Source organism: Citrus sinensis, chromosome 4, assembly GCF_022201045.2.
Source record: "Citrus sinensis cultivar Valencia sweet orange chromosome 4, DVS_A1.0, whole genome shotgun sequence".
Lineage (NCBI taxonomy): Eukaryota > Viridiplantae > Streptophyta > Magnoliopsida > Sapindales > Rutaceae > Citrus > Citrus sinensis.
This window is the reverse complement of record NC_068559.1, coordinates 1,957,049-1,980,034: the sequence shown is the minus strand read 5'-3', so window position 1 is coordinate 1,980,034 and position 22,986 is coordinate 1,957,049. Positions and strand designations below refer to the sequence as shown.

At 33.8% G+C, this 22,986-nt stretch overlaps 2 protein-coding genes across 4 annotated transcripts; both read right to left on the bottom strand.

The window, feature by feature from the left end:
* Positions 1 to 6,346: 6,346 nt before the first annotated feature.
* On the bottom strand, positions 6,347 to 9,223 carry LOC102622989 (phosphoglucan phosphatase LSF2, chloroplastic). 3 transcript variants are annotated; one of them, XM_006486143.4, is made up of 5 exons: positions 8,851 to 9,223; positions 7,858 to 8,063; positions 7,524 to 7,694; positions 7,149 to 7,360; positions 6,347 to 6,476 (listed from the first exon to the last, which is right to left on the bottom strand). In XM_006486143.4, the coding sequence occupies exons 1-4, from the start codon at positions 9,140 to 9,142 to the stop codon at positions 7,157 to 7,159; spliced, it is 873 nt and encodes a 290-aa protein (XP_006486206.1). In that variant the 5' UTR covers positions 9,143 to 9,223; the 3' UTR covers positions 6,347 to 6,476; positions 7,149 to 7,156. The 3 variants fall into 3 exon arrangements, with proteins under 3 accessions (XP_006486206.1, XP_006486205.1, XP_006486203.1); XM_006486142.4 differs by lacking the exon at positions 6,347 to 6,476 and adding an exon at positions 6,568 to 6,860; XM_006486140.4 differs by lacking the exon at positions 6,347 to 6,476 and having other exon boundaries at positions 6,913 to 7,360; positions 8,851 to 9,222.
* Positions 9,224 to 13,278: 4,055 nt separating this feature from the next.
* Positions 13,279 to 15,734, bottom strand: LOC102623866 (adenine/guanine permease AZG1). The gene has a single exon (XM_006486144.4). It carries the CDS (start codon positions 15,154 to 15,156, stop codon positions 13,411 to 13,413), a length of 1,746 nt encoding a protein of 581 aa, XP_006486207.1. The 5' UTR covers positions 15,157 to 15,734; the 3' UTR covers positions 13,279 to 13,410.
* Between the last annotated feature and the right edge of the window lie 7,252 nt (positions 15,735 to 22,986).

Below are 22,986 nucleotides of genomic sequence, written 5' to 3'. Positions count from 1 at the left end.
CATAGAGCATATGAAACAATTTATTAACATTACATTGTTAAAATGAGTACTTTCAGTGTCAAATAAAAAATTTTCTTGGACATTCTCCGAATAACCCTTGTCACTTAGATTAAAACAACAATAATAACTTTGCTCAAATATATTTTAAACTGAGCATTTTTGAAGAGGCATATTTTAAACTGAGCATGTTTGGATTAGGAGTCATAGCAATCATTAAAGTTGATTGTTGAAGAGGCACAAGAGCGGATATGCTATAAGGAATTTATAGACTTTGCAAACAAGTATCTGCTTATGCTTAAGCTAATTAGAATGACTTTGTGATCACCTAGGAATAATGAAATGCTATTTGATTTAAACATTCTCTTAGGGTGAGAGTAAAACCACATTTGTTTAGATAATTTCTTTTACTTACAACCTAAGCACTAAACTCTATATAGACATATTACTAACAGCCCTTCCACAAACTAAGGACACTACTAACAATATCATAATAGTGTTCTTAAATAGAGGAGCATTAACAACAAACAAAACAAAATAATATTGTCCAGCAGCTAGCTTGACTTATTCTTCAAGCAAAAATGCAAAGCTGATTACGTGCCCATTGTTGGGTATAAATACAAATGCTATTAGTGTCAATATGCAAGTGTACACAATAAGTAATAAAGTGATGAGTATTCAAGATCATCTTCACATGAATTGATGTTATTAGACTTGCTACAGCAATATTAACAGTGTAGATTTTATTCTAAATTAAAATAAAATAATTAATGAAACTAATATACTAATTAAAAAAAACAATAAATAAAATGCAGCAAAGTAAATTATCATGTCAAACTTAAGGATAAAACCAATGGGAATATAGAGTAGTTGAGTGAATAAACTCTCTTAATGGTTTTGACTATTTTTTTAATATTTGGCTCAATTGCTGCAGCATCTGTTACAGCACTAGGTAGAATCCTTATGTATCCTCAGTCGTCGCATGTTGGATATCTTATATCTATATGCAACCTAACAGTGATCAATTGTTATGCCAACATAAGATATATCATTACATGCTTAGGTTCTATTTACCCTACAAGGTAAATCTCTATGTTTAGTTCATCAATAATTTTAGATTAAGCATGACCCTTTTGGGATAAGTTAAACTCAATCTAGGAAACCCAATCTAAAACCAAGTATTTGTCTGATATGTTCCACTAAAATAGACTCTTTTGCGGCTCTCTCCTAACTTGTATCATTAAATGGGTGATCAGCCGAAATAATGAATAAAAATAAATGTTATCAAAACAAAATGCTACAGTAAACGTGCAGCAACACATATTTTCAGTCAATAAACCATCAAGATTGTTTATCACTCAACTACAAATAAATTTAGTTCGTGATTTGCAAAAGAAAAATAAATAATAAAGTTTTGGCCATGAAACACATCCCCATGAATAAATAGAAAACACAAAAACAAGAGAAGGATAAGAAGGATTGAGCTCCCAATTGATCTCTACAATTTTTCCTCTTATGCAGCCCTTAATCTCTCTCTTGAATCTTGTTTTTCGTTTGTTTCTTTGTGTTTTTTCTCCTTGGGTGACGGCCCCTTTTATTCCTTATGATGTGTGCTTCATTTATAGCTAAAAATTAGGGTAAACGGAAACCTAGGGCGCGCCTAAATCAGATTAGGAAACTGTAGCTCGCAATTCTGTAAATATCTCGCGCAGAATTTTCTCTGTCATTGTTCCAGGATTGCTACAGCAATGGTTGCTACAGTAACGGCTACAGCAACTGCACTGTTCCAGATTTGTTTCAATTCTTTTGTAGCCAAGTTATTTTTCATCTTTTGCAAGCTTATTGCATCAGCATTCCTTCCTTGAAATTTGATCTTCCGGACACCTATAATTATACATATGATTTAAGCACACAAATTATTAAAACAATGCAATTTATAAAAAATAAACTAAAATAATTATTCATGCAAAATAAAACTAAAATGCAATAAAAATATGTCATTTACTCTCAAAATATTATTGATTTAAGTTTAAAAATATTATGATAACTCTCATTTCATAGAGTTATCACCCATTGACCAAGCCCCTAATGAGAGACTAAGTCAATTCCTTACCAATGATATTTATGCCTTGCATGTAGCATCCCACTCATACTTCACCCATGCACTTGCGATTTCTTCTGCTGACACATGAAGACCTACGTGGGGACTTATCATTACTTCCCCCTTTCAGCGGACACTTGTCTTTAAGGTCCACAAACGGAAACTGATTTTTTAACATCTTAGTGCTCTCCCACATTGCCTCCTCAGATGGTAGATTCTGCCACTTAACCAAAATCTCCTTAATAAATTTTTTTCCATACTTGACCCAACGTGACTCTAATATGGCCTTAGGTTCTAGCATAGTTGCCCCGTCATTTGAAATTATAGGTAATTCGCAGCTGGTGCTAACCGTATCGCCGATCTTCTTCTTGAGAAATGAAACATGAAAAACATGATGTACTTAAGCATCCTCAGGCACAATTGCAATTATTTCATTGATGATACTAGAGTCTTCATATTTATAGGTCTCTGTGAATAAAGAAAGCAATTTGAATGGTTTATTCAGCTTTTACTCACTTGGACGAGTCATGTCATGTCAATTGGTTTAGACTTCATTAAAATGCTAGATAATACTTTTTTATTTATCATTATGTTTTTCCTCACTCAATAAAAAATAATAATAATAGTAGTGAGAGCCTACACGATATAATTTGAAGGTGTTGCTCTAATTATTACCAGTTTACCACTATTTGTAGAATATTTGCTTTAATACATATCTTAACCATCTCTTAATATCATTTTATTTTAACAGCATACATAGAGATGGCTGATGGCCAAGTCGACAAAGTAAGGTCCATGTGTGCTTGTCCCGTGTCGTGCCGTTTTGTGCTTACTATGTGTTTTGTATTGTGTTGCGTTTTGCCTAATTTTTTTTTTCCTTAGGCCTGGTCCAGAACACGTGGCGTGCTTACATGTGTCGTGCCATGGGCCATGGCATACTGTGCCTAAGAAAAAAATCCCAATAAACTTTTTTTCTTTTTTTTTTTAATTTTTTAAGAGTGCATGCAAAGTTATTGGTGTACTTTTTTCAAGTTTATATACTTTTTTTAGGTCTATGCATTTATTCAAATTTTGCGTCAAAATTGATGATAATATTGTGATGACTCTAATGCTCTCACAATAATTGATTATTTAACAATCTAAACCAATTCCAAACATACACTTAGTTCCTATTTGTGATTAACGTTAAAACTCAATAAGTTGCTTATTTTATAACTTTTGACAGAAATAGTATTTGGTAAATTTTATAAAAGTGTCTTATTTCATAGTTTTCTCCATTTTGACAACAGCTTTTAAAAGCAGTTGGGGGTTACTTTTTATAAGCAACTTATTAAATAAGTCACCACACTTTTTTAAAGTTCCTATTATAATCTTAGTATTTTAACCAAAAAAATAATAAATTATTTTTTCATGAACCCTACTATATAAATCATTAGATATCATATTACCGTCATAATCAAATTATTGCATCAATTTAATTCAAACATAATACATATTACTTTTGATTTTATTTGGATTATGTATAAGTATGAATTTTTATCATATTTTCTATAACAGATTATGAAGTTCATTAGATTTTATTTAATTGAGTTTTTATTTTATTTTATGTAATTTTACATATTAAAAAAAAAGGCATGTCTTAAATAATTTATTAAACATACCCTAAAAATAAAGCTAATTTAAACTTATATTTATTTTTATCATTATATAATAAAATAGCACTTCTGTAATAACATTTACTATACGCATATACTCTATTTTTTTGAAATTCCCAGCAACCGTGACAACACATTTTACCAGGTATCAAGCAACATTTTTAATTAGCAGCTTATTTCATCTACACACACTACAATAAAATTGGGTATTTTCCACCATTTATTTCCGAGGGAACTAAAATTCCCTAGGAAAAAAATGTATTTGTGAGAGATGTTAATCGTTTGTAGGTAAAAATAGAAAAATCCACATGATATTACCGAGGGAAAATAATTAGTCGCTAAAGAGTATAAAATCCCTCGGTAGAGTGAATAATTTAGCGCAGGAGTTGAAAGCGCCAAATTTAGAAGCAACGAATCCGTATTCCCTCGGAAATAAGTTTTTGCAAGTATAAATTATATATATATTTAATTACCCAGGGAAACATTTGTTGGAAAAGATAAAAGTATCCCTCGGTAATCAATATTACCAAGAGATTTATACTAATACCAATGGATAATTTCCCTCGGTAATAATCGATTTTCTTATAGTGACAGCATTAGCCACTGTAATCCCAAATTGCCCCTAGTTTACCATTTGTAACTCCAAACAAAATTATTTTACCTCTTTTTCTATTAATTTCAAACACGGACCAAAATTCTAGTGCTTCTGTGAAATTGCCTTTAACATATGTTAGTTTGCCCATATTTCATTGATGATACTCCTTTGGGATTAATATAGGAGTAAGCATGCCGATATAGGTGTCTATAATATTGAGATGGAGCAATTTGAACGGCTATCATCACCATTCACCAATTTGACAACTCCTTTGAATTGGTTTAGAGTCCATTAAAATTAATGCTAAACTATCCGCTTCTTTTTGTTATTAATATTATTATTGTTATCAATTTTACTTTTGACGCAATTTTTTTCTCTTTATAATTAGTTTGTTTATCTTGCACAACACATTGACACAATTAATTAAACTGAAAGACATATGTTAACATTGGGCTTTAACGTTTTTGAGTGTGTCCTGGGTCCTTGGGTAGGCAAATAACCCAACCCGATCCAATCTAAAAAATTTAGGTTTGGATTGGTGTTGGATGAAAGCTCTAACTCGATCGGGTTGGATTTTGGCTAATCCGATTAGATCAAATCCGATCCGAAAATCAGAAAAAATAAAAAACAAAACAAGCATAAATTTTTGATCTAATCTAATCTGAATATATTTGGATCGGATCACATGTTTGGGTTGAATTTGGGTTATATATTTTTCCAACTTGATTAACCTGAAATCCGATCTGGTTGATCTGAATCTAATCCGAACCCAAATTTACCCACCTCTAGACCCCTCGTAATTAGGGGTGGGTGTTCAGCTCGGGTTAACCTAAACCGAACTGAAATATGAATCACCCCTAGACTCCTTGTATACCCATATGTCGATTTATATCGGTGAAAGAGGAACAAGGAAAACAGAATGCTGACTGCAAATGGCATTTTGGAGTTGGATAGACACGAGATAAATTCCAAGGTTCAGGCAACAGGAGATGTGCTGTTAGTACACTATCAAAGAAAGAGAGCTCTTTAGAAGCGTTGGTTTCGTTGTTCTCATTTTGATAATTTGAGGTTTTTTCACATTTAGAGATGTATTAATTGTTTTCATTTTCCTATTAATTTCAAAGTTCTTGTTATCCTACTAAAAATGAAAATTTGTTGATTTTTCTAGCAGTAAATACGATGTACAGACTATGAACACGAAAGTGAAATCGACATCAAGCAAAGTTCTATTAAATCAAGTAAAATCGAAGCTAAAATTCATGGTTTGTTTAAGATTTGACCTAAAAGAGATGATTATTTAATTAATCCAACAGGATATTGATAAAGCGTTGAATGCTAGTTTTCAAATCTATGATTAGTATTATTATATATTGATAAAGCGTATGTTTGTATAATCACATAACGTATCACGTCAATTCAAATACCAATTTTGTATCTTAATATTGTAAGAGTAGCATTTTTTTTTATCTGAAATTTAAATAAGTATGTTTGAATATGTTTGTCCTTCTTTCTTTACATTTTTTTACTTTTAAGAGAAAAAGTAGTTTGAGAAAATGGTCATGTAAACTTCTAAATTTTTACTAAGAAATACCCAGACTCCTTTCAACTATAATACCCTTTCACTTTATTAACTAAAAAAATGACTCCAATGTTTTATAATAAATAAAAATATAATATCAAAATAAATGTAAATAATATATACATTTTAAAATAATTTCAATAGTTAAAAATATATTTTAATACTATACAATCCTATATTATTAAACTAAATTTTGTAGTAAATAGAAACATAATATTAAAATAAATATATAAAAGTTTTAAGTTATTTCAATATCATACACAATAATTTTAATATTATTAATGCATGAGATACATTTTATTAATTATAATTATAAAATCTATTTAACATGAAGATTTATTTAAAATTTTTATAATAAGTACAAATATATTGTTAAAATAAATATAATTATTTATATTTTAAGATAATTCATTAGCCCCAATGTGAAATCTTAAATAACAAATAATAATATTTGTTTTGTGACAAGAATGAGTTGTCTTCTTGATGAAAGTTTTTGACATCAAAAGGGTTACAGAGTATCAGGAGTACTGCTAACTTACACTTCCTCATCTGTCATACAATGTACAAAAAAGAGCTGAAATTACTTGGAGAATACCAATGAGGTGGGAAAAAAAAAAAAAAAAAAGAAGAAACAGCCGTAGAAATTGAAATTGCCAAGAAATTAATTTTAAGAAGATTATGAGAGTTGTATAAACAGCTCAGGTACAGAAGACCACCAGTCAGATTCTTAAAATCCCATTCGAGTACTTACAAAAACATCATGTATTTTATATTCTCTTATATACTTTTATCTACACAGTTGTATTAGTACAACTTTTCAGTTGGGAGGGACTGTAGGGAATCTGATCTCTATCTTTGATCGCTGCCATGGCATTGCTTTGCCCTGGGTTTCACTTTGATGGTCTATCTATTGACTTCATCTTGATGAAATTTCTGTAAATCATGCCTATGGCTTCAAAATGCTAATAAACAAATGAATGCTAGCTATAGAAAGTTGCTTCATTTAACTATGAAACCAGTAGCATAACTGCTAGTATCAACATTACTTCAGAGATAACAAGATCTGAAACACTTCATTTAGTACATGTGTGTTAGCCCCAACAATAGAAGGATTGTTCTGCTAGCATTGAACTCCCCATTGAGGCTATGGTGAGTGGTGACCCACCAGAATTCTTGCTAATGTGAAAATTTTAATTATCAGACTGATCAAAAGAAGCTCACCTAAATGCTCAAGTTCCACGAAGGGAACGGACACGCTCTTGAATCAATTTCCTCTCCCAATCTGCTACATTCCCAAATGCATGTTCTGGAAGATTTTCAAAGGGCTCTTTCCACGGATCATCCTTAGCCAGATCGTAAGTAGCTCCACGGATTGCTGTTTTGTTAGGCCCACAAGGTCTCCTTGAAGTTAGCATATCATATGCTGCATCCAACTGTCCACATAACAATTACCATGGCCAAAGATGAGGGGACAAACAAGAGAAAAATGGAAAGAACAGTTGTAGCCTCACAGGTTTTGAGCGGTAAAACTTAGAGAACTATGGAACAATCATTGTCTAACAATATGCATGATTAGGTAAAGGAGTTAGAACTCACCTTCATCCCACAGAACCAGAACATGTAAGCGATGGCAACAGCAGGAGCTCTTCCCAATCCAGCAGTACAATGCACATACACCTTTCCTTTCCCTTCGGAAATGGCCCATTCCAACAAAGAAACAGCTTTAGGCAATTGACTTCTCAAGGAATCTGGATCAAAATCAGCTGCCTACAAATATAAATCATAGACATGTTAAGACAGATAACCAAAAACACCAAATTGCCCTGATATCCTATATTGCCCTGACATGTTAAAAGAATACACTAGTTGTTGATCCTGAAAGTTACCACTGTTGATCAAAACCATAAAGCATTGAAGAAAATTTGCTTACAGGCCTTCTCATATGACGAATTCCAAGCACTTGACATCTTTCCACAATAGGTTTTAGGTCAATTCCCCAATACTCAATGTCCTTGTCCTGTTGCAAGTTAAGAATGTAGGCCACACTCTCTTCCTGCTTCAGATGATCTATATCTTCGGGTTTCTGAGGTTGGGAGCCCACGATCAAATTATCAGTTATCTGAGTGTAGTTCATTCCTGAAAATATGAAACAATAGATGAGATTACTTAAGCAACCAAAAATCTCACATCTCTAATTTTCCCTCTAGAAAATTATAATGGAAGTACTCTAGCATGAAAAGGTGCCCTGGAGGTACCTGAAGTATATGTAAAATATATGCAAAACCCAGTACCGCTAATATCAAATTCTGGAAGGGTTTAAGCATTTACTATGAGAGAAGAGGATATTTTTATCATATATTTTTTGAATTGTTCCTCAATTTGAAAAGAACAAAATGGCAATGCTTGCTGCTTCTATAAGTATGACTTATGATTTAAAAAAAAGAAAAATGACAGTCATTACCGATAAAGATGGAATCACCAATTACGGTTGCACCTATGTGAGTGGGTTTGAACCCAAGATCTTTTACACCATCACAAGAGGTTTTATTATAAGCTCCCCATGCAGCATTATCACAAAAAAAAGGGGGGACAATAAAGTAGAATCATTTGAAAAGGTTAACTAAAAATATTAATTTAACACCCTTCATCATAAAGTTAAGTAAGTCACATGATGCAATCCAAGGTCAAAAAGTACACTTTACAGATCCAGATTCACAAGTAGTGTGATAACATTTTATCCATCATCTCTAGCTAACCCAACTATCAACTTCCAAAACAAAATCTCATCCAAATGACATATTATATCATAGCTAGTTCGCTAAAGCAATGAATCTAACATGATGCCCATAACATAAATCTGCACAATTATTACAAAAGACCACAATTTCTAGATATCAAAGAAATGAAAGTTAGTGAGACCAACCAAGATCGTGGTGATACTCATAAGGGTTCCTCATCATTCTCTTCATGGCTGTATTGTACTCCTCCATTCTGTTCTTGCTTTTGAATGACACTTTGCTGCTTGTGGGCTTTCCTTCAATTCCATTCTCTGATACCTGGCAATAAATTTTACCCATCTTGAAGGGATTCTTGAAGACCGTGAGATGGCATTTGGATTTCTTTTTCTCCAAAAACGACACTGCTTCATTTTCAAGAGGGAGTCTGAATACTGAAGACGCGCAACTTCTAGCTTCAACTGAAGTCATAGAACTCATTTCCTATCTGACAAAACTGTTCTGTTAATTGTTTACTATAAATAACAATATTTTTTTTGGGAAATTTACACTAATAACCATAAAAATTTTAGTTTTTTTCATCTTAACCCCTCAAACAAATTTCTATCAACATTAGCCATAAAAGAACCGTTGAGACCAAATTACCCTTCTCTCTCATCTCCCTTTCCTCTTCCTCTTGCCTTCTTCTCTCCAGTTCTCTATTAATTTCAACATCCACCTCTTTCTTCTTCTTCTCTCTCCTATAATCCTCGTAATCGTTCGGTCTAGCGGGGTCGTGCTCCTCGATTACGGTCGAAGTCACGTCGACCAATGCCGGTTGCGGCAGCGCTACCACGTCGTCGGGGGAAGGTGCGATTGCAGGTGAGGAATGGGGTCTAGTCGGGAGAGAATTTTGGGTGGTTTTGGGTTTGGATTGGGGCTTGAGGATGGTTTGTGGTGGCGCGAAAATTGACCAGACAGTGGTGGTCGTGTTGGTGGGTTTGTCCTCATCGGAGGGTGGAGGTAGGTATCCGTACAGCCCGCCTAGCATTTCGCAACGTGGCTTTTGATGGAAAATCCCGGGGAATTTGAATTCCGAAATTGGATTTTAGAGAATTAAAAAGCTGATTTTGTTTTGTTGTTTGGGTTGTCGGATGAGATTCGATCTGAGGTAGAAGAAGATATTACATACGAATAAGAAGAGACGAACAAAGACGAAAGGACTGGCGAAAACAAACAAATACTGAGGTAGAAGAAGGCAACCTGTCGCACGAAGCTTGGTGCGACAGGTGCCTGTCGCACCAAGGCATGGTGCGACAGGTGCCTGTCGCACCAAGGCATGGTGCGACAGGTGCCTGTCGCACCAAGGCATGGTGCGACAGGTTGCCTGTCGCACCAAAGTTTGGTGCGACAGGTGCCTGTCGCACCAAGGCATGGTGCGACAGGTGCCTGTCGCACCAAAGCTTAGTGCGACAGGTGCCTGTCGCACCAAGACTTGGGCCTGTCGCACCAAGTTTCTTTTCGTTTGTAAAGAAGGGTAATTTGGGGAGAAAAGCGTGTGTTTGGCTAATGTTGATAGAAAAAAGTTGAGAGGGTTAATTCGAAAAATAGTAAAAATTTTATGGTTATTTTCGTAAATTTCCCATTTTTTTTCCGAAAATTTAAAAAATTTTACGTTATTTGAACTTTTCTGTTCAAATATTATTCGGTCCGCAAACAGTTGGTATCATCGAAACAAGTTTTACTAACCCTGATAAAGCAGCAACTATTTTATTTTATTTTTTTATTTTTTAAACATTGAATTTTTCAATGATTAAAGCAGTACGCTAGAAATAATAATAAAAAAAAAACCAAATGAATAAAAACAATTATTGAATTTGGAAGAAAATATGAAAACACTAAAATGGATAAAAAGTGAAAGGATAATCTCAACCAAACAAGAGCACAGAAGTGATTGAAAATTATAACACCATGTGCACTCCAGAACTGAAATTGACGAGCCAATGTTCAAGACTTCAAGCCTCCAAGGCGTATGTAGTCATCTAATAAACGACAAGTCGTTCGCGATCGTTTACCACGAGAACGAGAACTCGTTATATAAGCATTTATCTCGACGACAAGCCATATTTGTTTCAAATTATGATAAAATGATACCAAAAAAAAAAAATGACGAGAAATATTTCAAACCTGTAGTTCATGAATAATGTGGCCGAAATGTCCTCAAATTTTGAGATTGCTAATGCCACGTGAGTGAGGACACGTGCAGACAAAAATTGTTTTCGGCTTTATACAAAGGGCAGAACCGCAGAAGATGTTTGTGTGGAATCGGAAGAGTTGCTATGGACACCCAACCACATCCTAAGCACACTCTTTTCAAAGATAATTTAAATGAGCGTGGGTCTCTTAGAAAATTAAACGGGCGTCTTTAGAATCAATAACTAAAAGCCGTGGAGTGGCCTGATCTTATAAGAGTGGGCTTTTTCTGTCAACAGTTTGGAATAATTTCAGTCATAAATTTTCTCAGTGCCATCTGTCACATAGAATAATCTTCATACGTGTCTCTGTTACAACGATCAACACTGAGATGGCAACGTTGATGGGTGAAAGCTCCAAATTTGACCTTTTAAGCTGCCACGTTTTCAACGTATATATGTTACTATGTCAGATCAACCGTTGGGCAAAGAATGTGAATATGTAATGGGCAATCAAAAGATTTGTTCTTATCATGTAAAGCAATACCCCATCAATTGGCCACAGAATAATAATGAACAGTCGATTAATCATTTGATTGCCCACAAAATAAATGGAGCATAACTGAGGAATTTGGCAAATCATCTGGCGAAGTTATCCATTCTTACGGGGAATCATTCTGTTTAATGCATGTGTCATTTTCAAGTTTTATGTACTTGAGAGCTGAAACCCCGCGACCAGAACAAAACACCAGGTACAAATTTGTGGTTTGCAGATGATATATGTGTCTTAATTCTCCCACTAGAATTTGCCTGCTGCAACTTTGAATAATGATCATCTGTCCAAAATCTATTGCTCGCGCAGCCTTGAGTTGATAAAAAATCTCAAGTAATCAAGTACTAAAGTTATACTTTTGAATCAATATGCTTTGTGACTCGATAATTTAGCATAATAAAAAAAGAAAAACACTTACTCACATCACGATTGAATCTTATCTCTAAGGATAAGTAAAAAATTATTGTTTCTCTTTTTCTTTTACGGGTTGTTTACGAAAAGAAAACACTCACACCTTCAAGATATTTATAAGTAGAACTCTTAAGTTTTAAGAATAATACACCCTAATTTGAAAAAAAAATGAATACATGTATCATATTTTATGTTTTTTTTTTTTAAAAAAAATTTATTTGATGACACTATGAGACTCTCTATGCCAAGATCTATGTGATGGTGAGAATAGTTTCATAAAAGATGCAATAGTGTAACCGCACACATGACATTGTTTGTAATAACTAAAATTAGAAGAGAGTTTGTGTATCTACTCCTGAAACATAGAATTTAACTGTTTATTAATTAAATCAAAAATTTCAAGATCATAGTGTCGTTTTACATAATTTAATTCTACATGAAACTGGAAGAACCCAAATACTAAATCTAGCCATAAACAATAAAATATTGAAAAAGAAACTATAGGGTAACAATTTATTATTGTATTATTGCTTGTGGACCAAAAATACCTAATAAAAAGACAAAGGGTGGCCCTACATGCATTCCATGGAATGGGATCATTATTTGAATAAGGAAAGCGACGAGCGCTTGATTGAAATAAATCTTAATAGCAACAATATGGTTGGGTACCTTGGGCTTCTCATTTGCTGAATTTTATTTTTCAAAGATAATGGGGGAGTTTTTTTTATGAACATTTATTCAGACCGTTATGTATCACCAGTATCTGTGGAAAGTTGCCTTGTTATCATCTTACTTTTAGATGCCTTATCTCCTCCTTGTGACAAATAGACCGGATTCTAGTTTAATGGAACCTTCAAAAGAATCTTTATCTTCTGTAAAATAATGACCATTCATATCTGTCTTCGATGATTCTTATTGTTTCCAACTCCATCACTATATATAAAGATCCCACTACCTTACAATCAATGTATGGTACGTCCCTCACATAAACAGTGAGTGGATCCCACTCATACACTGTTTATGAGTGATGGATGTACTATACATTAATTATAAGGTAGTGTTTGCCCTATCTATAAATCTGTCACTATTTTCTTTTTTGACTTTTCTGTGATCTGTCTTATCATCTCTATATTTTCTTTTCCTCCAAATTAAATTAAAATGATTGCCAAACACGTCTCTCGATTTTTAGTATGCATGATAGAGTCTAAAAAGAGGTTGTAGATACGTATCCATATTTTTCAACTTAGGTTATAGCTTAAAAAATCAATGAGAAAATGACCTAACAGCATTAATAACTTTCACACTCGAATGAGATAATCCAATTCCAAATCCCATTTTGTTTTGTTAAAAGTTAAAAAATCAATCAAATCAATTGTCACCCATTTGACCGAAATTGGTTTTTTAATTTGTCATATCCTATAGCATTTTTTTGTTCTTGAACAAAACAAGAAAAGGGTAAGATTTGGTAAAATACCATCAGATGCACAATACAATGTCATTAAATAAATATTTTACATCTCTTTATGAATTATGAATATCCATCATATGCTTGAAACTAATAATAATTAATCAAATATTACATATACTTCTGATGAAGTGGTAGCCACACACATCTACACTTCAATTTCGTTTGCCTTTCCATTTCCATCTCCTTCTCTAATTTGCTGAGGAGCTCCACTAACTCCACTACTCTTCTTCTTCACCACACCAATCTTCACCAATGACTTATGTCCCCAGTCCCAAATATGCAGCACAATATAAGTGCAAATGCCGCCAATCAGCCCATAAGCAATAGAATATGTTAGAGGCATCAAAATCAATGTTAAAAACGCTGGGATAGCTTGCCTCATATCATCCCATTCAACCTCCACCACTGATCTCATCATCAACACCCCAACCAAGATCAACGGTGGGCCAACCGCCCACGCCGGTATCGACGCCAACAACGGCGTGAAGAAGAGCGCCAGGAAGAAGTATCCGGCCACAGTCAACGCCGTCAGCCCCGTCCTACCACCCTCCCGGATCCCCGTCGACGACTCGATAAAGGTAGTCACCGGCGATGTCCCGAGAAGTGCCCCCACAACAATCGACATGGCATCCGACATGAAAGCAAAGTATTGGCCCTCAAAATCACCGTTTTGGTCAGTGAAGCCAGCAAATCTGGCCATTGAATATAGCGTACCCGTTGTGTCCAATATGTCCACGTACAAGAACGTGACCACAGCCTCCCAAAAATAGCCTTTGCCCATGCTTTTAAAGCTTAGAGCCCCAGCTGTACTTTCGATTACATGTACGTCAACTACTTTCTTGAAATATTTGTGAGCTGAATTACCCGCGTCAGTATCCGGGAACGCCGTTACTTTAGTGTTACGGAACCAAGAAACCACCGTTACAAAAACTACCCCATAAATCATAGCACCCTTAATATTTTTCACTAAGCAATAAGCAATTATGACAAAGCCAACAACACCCAGCCAAAATGTGGGGCTCTCCATCCTATCCCGGAGGCAAAGGATATCCCCGGAAACCGTACCGCCGGGGATTAAACTAGCTGTGCCGTTAGCTGCCGTTACGACCGGAGCAAGCGCGGCTCTAGCGGATCTGGGGCAGGCTCCGAGAGTCACCAGAGTGGACGAACTATACCCGATTAACCCGATTCCTTGGTTGTTCTGTAACCCGATGAAGGCGAGAAATAACCCGATACCCGCCGACGAGCTGATCCGAACCGGTTTAGGAACAAGTTTAGCTAATTTAGATCTAAAACCAATTGCTGAAATGAATAGAAAGATTAACCCTTCCATAAAAACAGCTGTCAATGCACTTCGGTAAGAAACATTACCCGACCCGTGAAACCCGACGACCGTATATGCAAAGTAAGCATTAGTACCCATGCCCGGAGCCAAAGCCAGGGGCAAATTTGCAAAAGCACCCATTATTACGCAACCAATGAGAGAAGAAGCGACGGTGGCTACTATAAGATCCTTACGTAGCTTCTCTAGACACGATTGGTAGCCCGGGTTGACTGGGTTGAACTTGCATGACTCATCGGGTTGGACGACTCGGTAAGCTGGATCAGAAGTAGTGCAATTGGCAAGAGGGACTGAAGGGTTTGAACAGAGGGCAACACAATCTGAGACGGTGCAAGTGCCGCCGGAGTCGGCGATGATGGAAGCATTGACGGCTAAGATGTAAGCCATGGTGAGGAAGGTGGCCGTGCCGGCACGTAACTCGGTGGTGAATGTTGTGTTCCTCTCTTTGAGCTTGAATCGCTTGCCAACTCTGCTGCTGGCTACAAGAGCATTTAGCCTCGTTAAAGGCTTCGGGTTAGAGTTAGAGTTAGAGTTAGCTTCCACCTCCATGAAAGAAAGAAACAAATTGAAGCTCTAGTTTACGAAACTAGCTAGGTACGTGTATCACAGTATCTGTATATATATGTGCGTGTGTGTGTGTAAACACACACAGAGAGAGTGGGGGAAGTAACGGTGGCAAGATTTGATTTGAGGTTAAAAGAAGAAAGATTCTAGGGTTTTTTTAAGGAAAGGTATCTGGGTTTTTACAAGTAGGATATAATTCCGTCCATTTTCAGACAACTCAAGAGTTTGAGTTTCATCGTTCTGACAAAACTCAACTTCGAGGAGTTATGAAGTGAAATGATAGGAGGAGTGCTTTTATTGATTTTGTGTTTGCAGATATGTTACGGTTAGGTGATGCAATAACTAAATAAATAAATCATACAAATCGGTCAAAGGAAAACGTGAAGAAATTTCAATTACAAGATGACCGGCCGCTTTTTCTGATATTTTTAACAAACATTTTTCTTTTCTTATTCTAGAAACTGGGACTTCTTTGAATTTTGTTAATTCATTATTTTTGGAAAAAGCAGAGTAGTTGATCCCTTGGGCTTGTTTGTTCTAAAGTCTAATATGCACTAGTCCACGTCTGACGTTTTAGGGACCGGAGGCAGGCACGTACCTTTCAAGTTTGGGGCCAAAGTCGATGCTATTATTATATAGATCTCAAAAGCTATAGTATGACAAAGCCTCAAATAGATAAAGGAAGATTCTTGATGTAAAGAAAGATGAGAGAAAAATAAGAGAAATAAAAAAAAAAAAAGAGAAGGGAGAGAGTGGGTGGGTAGAGAGAGAATGTAAATTTCTCTTATTTTTCTCTCGTCTTTCTTTATATCAAACACTACTCATAAATAAAATAGACAAATAAAAAAAATATATGTTGCCGGAATTATTTTTATATTTTACGTTAGAAGAGATTGGTAATCATTTTGTAAGAGTAAAGAAAAAAAAATTTTGAACCATTTTTGAGCCAAATTTTGAGAGTATAAAGTGTGTGTGTATATATTGGAAAACGTATATAGGTGTATGAATTTACATTTGCCACACAAACATACATATAGAGAGAGAGAGAAATGTTTAATTCAAAATTTTAAAGTGCGGAAACATCTGTAAAAACACATAAACCGTACGGTTTAAACGTTTTAAGTTTTAAGCTTTTAAAATTTTACAGTTTTAAAATTTTCTCAAACGTTTTCTATATTTTATGATGCCGGACTAGAAAATTAAATATATATATACGTGTGTGTGTGTGCGCAGGGGTATGATTTTTCTTTTGCCATAACTCGCTTTCGCTACGACTTGTGTGGGTTCCCTTAATCAAGTCACTGCCTATGAGTCGCCGGCTAATATATATTAATTATATAATAAGACAATGAAACATATTCATTAGTTGGCTGCATGCATGACTGGTAGTGGAGGTGGGACAGGCGGCAACTTGCTGCTAGTGGCCAAATGAGAAAACAAAACTGAAATCGACAAATCAGAGTAAATGAGTAATGCCTAGAGTTGACTTCTTAGGACACATTTATATGCGACGACTGCAGATCATTTCCTTGAAAATTCATATTTTATTGCATCTAATCAAAATCTGACTCCCATTTTTCTCAAAACCGCTGGCTTTGGTTTCACAGTCCCGATGTCGATACCACTCTCACTCACGATATTATGATTGACTATAAACATGCACATTTGTACTGTCGTCGCCAACATTATATAAACCATCACTCTATATTACGTTAAACCTAATGTACACACACTCACAACAACAGTAATAAATTTTATTATTAAAATTGTTATTACGAGTGTGTGTATGTTACGTTTAACGTAACATAACACTGATCTTATATAAAAAAAAAGTAGTACTATTTATATTTTGAAAATTATGTTAAATATTTATATTTTAATAAAGTTTTATATTACTATAATATCCATAATTTAATATTATGATTACTAAATAAAAACTTTACTCTTAACACTCATTCACCATTCAACTACTTCCGCCATAAATCTATTTTTTTTTCCTTTTTTCAATCTTAACAGTACTCCTTTAACTCCTCATCGGGTAGTCTCTCTTCTATCTCTCTGTTCTTCCCAATTGATTTTGCAATTTCAATTGCAAAGTGAGTATGTAGGTGAATGCTACGAGGAGAAGTTATATACTATAAAGTCTAGTATAAAAGTTGTGGACTAATCATCCTTCGATTAAGATTGGGTCTTATTTTATATTTTTTACTTGTCACGACATGATTTTGGGTTCTCCATTTTGGTCAAATTGATCATGCTATTGTATTTACTATTTGATTAAAAAAATAACAAATGTGTTAAAATTTTCAAAGAATCAACTATGCAAGGGGTATATAGATAGTGATGTTTTGATGAATATTTTGCTCAAGATGGTATTGGTAAAGTGAGAATTTCGAATCAAAAGATGGAGAGATAGAGGACTAGATTGTCTAGAGAAAGAATCATTTTAGGAATGGACTTGAACAAAATAAGTAAAATAAAAACTAATATTATTTTCGGAAAAAAAAGATAAAAACATGTAATGATGAGGACTTAATTTAAGACTATTTCGAAATTTATGAGTAATTCTCTAATTTAAAGAAATTGTCATGAAGCATCTTAAGTAATAAAGTGTTTAAAGTACTTTTCAAAATACAGATAATCCAACCCTTATATAAATTAAACAGACATTTTGTTTCCATATATAAAGCAAAATCAATGCGATACATAATTGTTTTTTTTTTTTTAAATCTAACTGGCCGGAGAAATAATGTGCATAATAATGATATTCATCTGCATGCATAATCATGCTGGCAATAGCTAACTGGCTAGCCAATTAAAATCCATTAACGAGAGAGAGTTCTTTGCCTTTTCATTTCTAAGTTAGAAAAGCCTGCAACTGGTGAGGCCAAGTATGAATCCCCACATTTTATGGATCTGGCTACAGATTCCTCCAATTTTAGATTTCTATTTATTTTTATTTTGAAAACCGTATTTTGTTTAGTTGATCTACCAATTCTTAAGAGTCAACCATAAATTTGAAATTGATGTCACATTGAGACAACGGTGACATCAATTTCTTTCCTCTTTATTATCTCTGAGAAGTCAAAAAGAGGGGAAAAAATCAACTTTGAAATAATGATACCGGGAGTGATGCTACTCTTTTTATTCTACCTTCCAAGTAATACATCATTGTCGCATGACATTATTTGGTTAATCTTTTTTTTTTTTTTAATTGATTGAGTATCAGGTTATTGTATTAAATAGATATTTACAACAACTATAACAGCAGATCATTACACTAATATTTGTAATTAGATATATATATATATATATAATTAGACATTATTTGGTTAATCTAGAACTTCAGAACTATTCACAAAATATTAAGAAATTACATCAATTATGTATATATGTAATTGCTTGCCATATCATTTAGTGATCCAGCGACGTTATTGGGGTGGCTATTTTATCACTGGGCAGACATTGTACTACTTTTAATATTGAATGCTTCATCTACTTCTATAGACAGGATGGACATGGCGAAGTGACATTGCTGCTGCTATGTTTTCATTGAGTAGTAGCTATCTTTCTGAACCTTATTTAATTTGAATGAACGTTGTTTTTCTTTTAAATGAAAGCAAATCTAGCCACTCACTGAAATCTCATGGCCTGAATAGTGAATACCCGGCCAGAAAAGAGAGTCCACTAAGCAAAGTAAAGAACATAATTTTATTTTGTTCCGGCTAGGCAAGAAAATACCGAACGTGATTTGGCAGGTTAGCACTAACCATAAGCCACTATCATCTTTTCAAATGAAAAATTATAGTAATATTGAACGACATTTGTGAGATTTTATGAGGGTGCATAATTTTCAAATTTTGCTTTGAGTGATTAAGACAGGCACGAAGTAATAAATCCACGGGATTTGGTTATAAAGTAGTGGTTTTAGTAATTTTTAATTGCAATGGTCGGCTAACAACTTCTAAGTATTCACATTCATTCATCATTTTTTTTTTGGAACGGTGCGTCTAAGTATTCACATTCAGTCAACATTTTTGTATAACAATAACGGAACAAGTTAATTGGTGCGTAATTATAAATTCATTTTAAAAATCTTGTATTTTAAAACATGTTACACCGGCCAACCCAAATTAAAGGAATGAGTTTGAATGTCCCATTTTTGTATGAGAGGAGCCTTTTTTTTCAAATTACTAGGAGCATGCTTCGCTAGGTATAAATAAACTTGGTAAAAATTTCAGATGATTTACTAATATGATACGAATTCATATGACAAAAATAATTGTTTGATCGTTAATGAAAACTCATTTGATAAAAAAGTTGGATTTGGGTTGAAGCATCAAAAACCCATTTCACTCTATTCATTAACGCTTAATATTAATAGTTTAATAATTTTAATAACTTAAATTATGTAAATTGATTTTTTTAATATTTTATGCAAAAAAATAATTTGAATTTTAAATCAAATAATATTTTGAAGTTATCATGAACCTTAAAATCACTAAATACTTATGGTAAAATTTGGAGTTGTCATTTACTCATTGTACGATATTTGCTAGTAATACAAATTTCTTTCTATGATATTTTTTATTTCTTAATTAAAATTTTAATCACTGATATTGGTGTTTATATTGAAATTATTCATTATTTATGGGCTATATTATTATATCATGTTAAACACGAAGAATATTGAGAATTTTTTCATTTGATCTTATATTTTCAGAAAGCATATTTTGTAAATTGTTATGTGTTTTAAGCTAAAAATACATAACAATTATTTTCAATAACTATTTTAAATCTATCAAAAAGAGCAGGTTAAATGGGTCGGTTTGAGCTTGTATTTTTTGAACCAAACAAGTTAATAGAGTGATATGTACAATTTAACATGATACGATAAAAACAAAATACGAGACCATTCAAACACAACCCATTATTAGACCTAAGTGCAAATTCTCAAGTTGTAATATAATGCCAAATATGACATGACACATAAAATTTATATCGATAGAATTTGCAGCAGAGCATGTATAATGGTATCAATTTATTAAAAGTTTCAATTCGGTCAATTTTGTTATTGATGGGCATTTGGCCATTTGCTCAATCATATCATTTAATGACACTTGCATCGTTAGCTTTAAATTTGATGATAAAATTCCTTAAACACATTATCAATTTGATTTGCTTTCATCGACTTTTGTTTTTCCCCCTCATAAGCATTATTATTAAGTGGGCAATATTTGGATTCGATTCTTAAAACAAATTCTTATTCCTTAATCATAAGGGTCTCACTGAATCCTGACTAACTTTAGACAAAAAGATAAAGCAAATGCAGTTCAAATGATGACACATTTACATTAAATTATTTTTTAATTGTGAAATTTTGGGTCCACATTCTCATCTTGTAGAATTTCGAATGGACATGAAGCAATGAAGGGAATTTTTTTTTTTTCTTTTGTTTCTGTGCAGTATGTGTTAGGAAAGAAAGCAAAATTCCCTTTCATTAGTGGAAGATGATTTGTGGTGAAAAGTACAAGTTGCTTCTATCTGTCTCTTATTTTCTCATTTGTTTGGTTTCAGCATTAGGGCATCAAAAGATCCAATTCCAATTTCCAACCTTATCTTGTTTTTCTTTCTTTTCTTTTTTTCTTCTTTTTTTCGTGTGCATTTCTTGTGAATTTTACCACTTTTCTTTATAGCTTGACAGGTATCATGTGAATTTTACCTCTCTTTCTAGTCCTCCTTTTCCGTTCTAAAGCCATCTTCAAATGTTGTTTTTTATACAAAAAATGAAAAACCAAATTCAAGTGCTTATCAATGATTAAATATGAAGTAAATTATAAGTTAAGAATTCAGATATTGCAACTTACAATCTTGACTCATGCATAATTAATTATATAATACAACCGTTGTAAGGTGTACGAATCTTCAAGATTTACTAATGAAAATATTGGAGTTAGTGAAAGATTCCCACATAAATTATGAACAACCAGCATGATTCCTGACAATGTAGGAATCTGTATTGCTGTAAAGGCAGCAAATGGATATTATAGCAATAGAATGGAAACTCATTGGTACTCTCAGGGGGGAAAAAAAGGCCCTAAATAGAGGCAATGTCCCACAGGGAGGGTGCAGTTTGCTCTAAGCCAGGTGGCCAACTTTCATGGTAGCTTATTAATTTTGAGCATGTATTGTTGCAGAAAGTGTAAGAAATAAGAGTGGTATATGAGTTTCAGAAATGAAACTTAAAGAATGATGATTGATGAGATACCTTTAGCATAATTATTATTTTCTGACTATGAGAATAGGGCATGTCAATTCTATCATTTTAAAACTTAAGAGTTAAAAAAAAAAATCAAATAAAGAGTTAGAGAGTGCCTTCCATGACAATGAATGATGCTTTACCAAGTGGAACCACTTCTGGGTTGGAGGCCATCCAGGATTAGATCTTTTTTAAAAAAAAAAAATTATGCTGATTCATATTTTATTTGGATATTATTTACAACTTTGTCGTTGCACTGTCAAATATTGTATAAAACATCTCACGGTAATACATAATCCAGTTGTGAATATAACGAAAAAGTTGGTATCAATAATGGATGACGCAGCTGTACAACATACATTAATTACATCCGATGCTACAAAAACTCACCAATTATTATTTTAACATTATTTCGACATGTGGGCTCATCATTGCTTGCAACGTTTCAACCAAAAAATTGATCCCCAGTCGAATCATACTCTGCAAATAATACTAATAACAGCGACAAACAATCAAGATGATAGAATAATGAGACTGAAAATGAAAGAAATCCAAATAGAGATACTGCTAAGATCATCTAATCCACCCCCATTAATGGTCTTGCACCTTTTCACAAAGAAACCACACGCAACTGCTGCTTTCAGATATGACAAGAGAATGGTCTTAAAACAAAGACTTGCTTCACAATGTGTTCCCCTGCGCTTTGACATGTGTAATGTCATTCATGTAGGTGAATTAATCAATATACTCTCATTGGATGCCATGCCAGCTATTTGATAAGAAATATGGAGCCAGTATTGATTTTAAATCACGTACAATCAGTCTTTGGTCAGTGTTATTTAGAAGGGTTTTCAAGTAATCTCAAGGCTCACATCAAGAGCTGAAACCGACGTTAACAGATTAGAATTCACATCATACACGACACTCGCATATATAAATGCAGAAGACAAGTATCCATCGAGGCCCTGAGAGCTGATACCGATTTTGGGATAGGCTCAGACACATTCAACGGATCCTGATAACTTCATGCATATTTATTTCATGACTCTAGTATCACATTACTTTGTTAAGTTCTGACTATGGGCCTTGTTGAAATTGTGTCTCCTATAAATGTATGTAAAACAGCCAGTAAGCTACAAGTATTCTCAAAGGCCTGCAGATCTTGTCCTGAGCATGCATAAAATGAATAAAGTGATTCTGGTTCATATAGTTTATTGTTGGGTACTGGCACAAAATTTCAACAACTCCAATAAACTGATCCCAGATCTAAAACACGAAATTATTCATTAACAGTCCACTTCTAGCCAAATCCTCCTCATATTTGAATAAAAAGGTTCATTAACAGTCCACTTCTAGCTAAATCCTCCTCATATTTGAATAAAAAAGCAGCAAACGTAAGAGTGCATATTTTCAAGACTTTGCTTTTCAAAACATAACCCACCTACTAAATATATGGGACATGCCATTTTAACTTGCCAGGAGTCTATTATAGATGGGTACAACCATAACCAACTAATCTCTGACCTTGAATTTATTTTGTCTGTAGCATTCATACA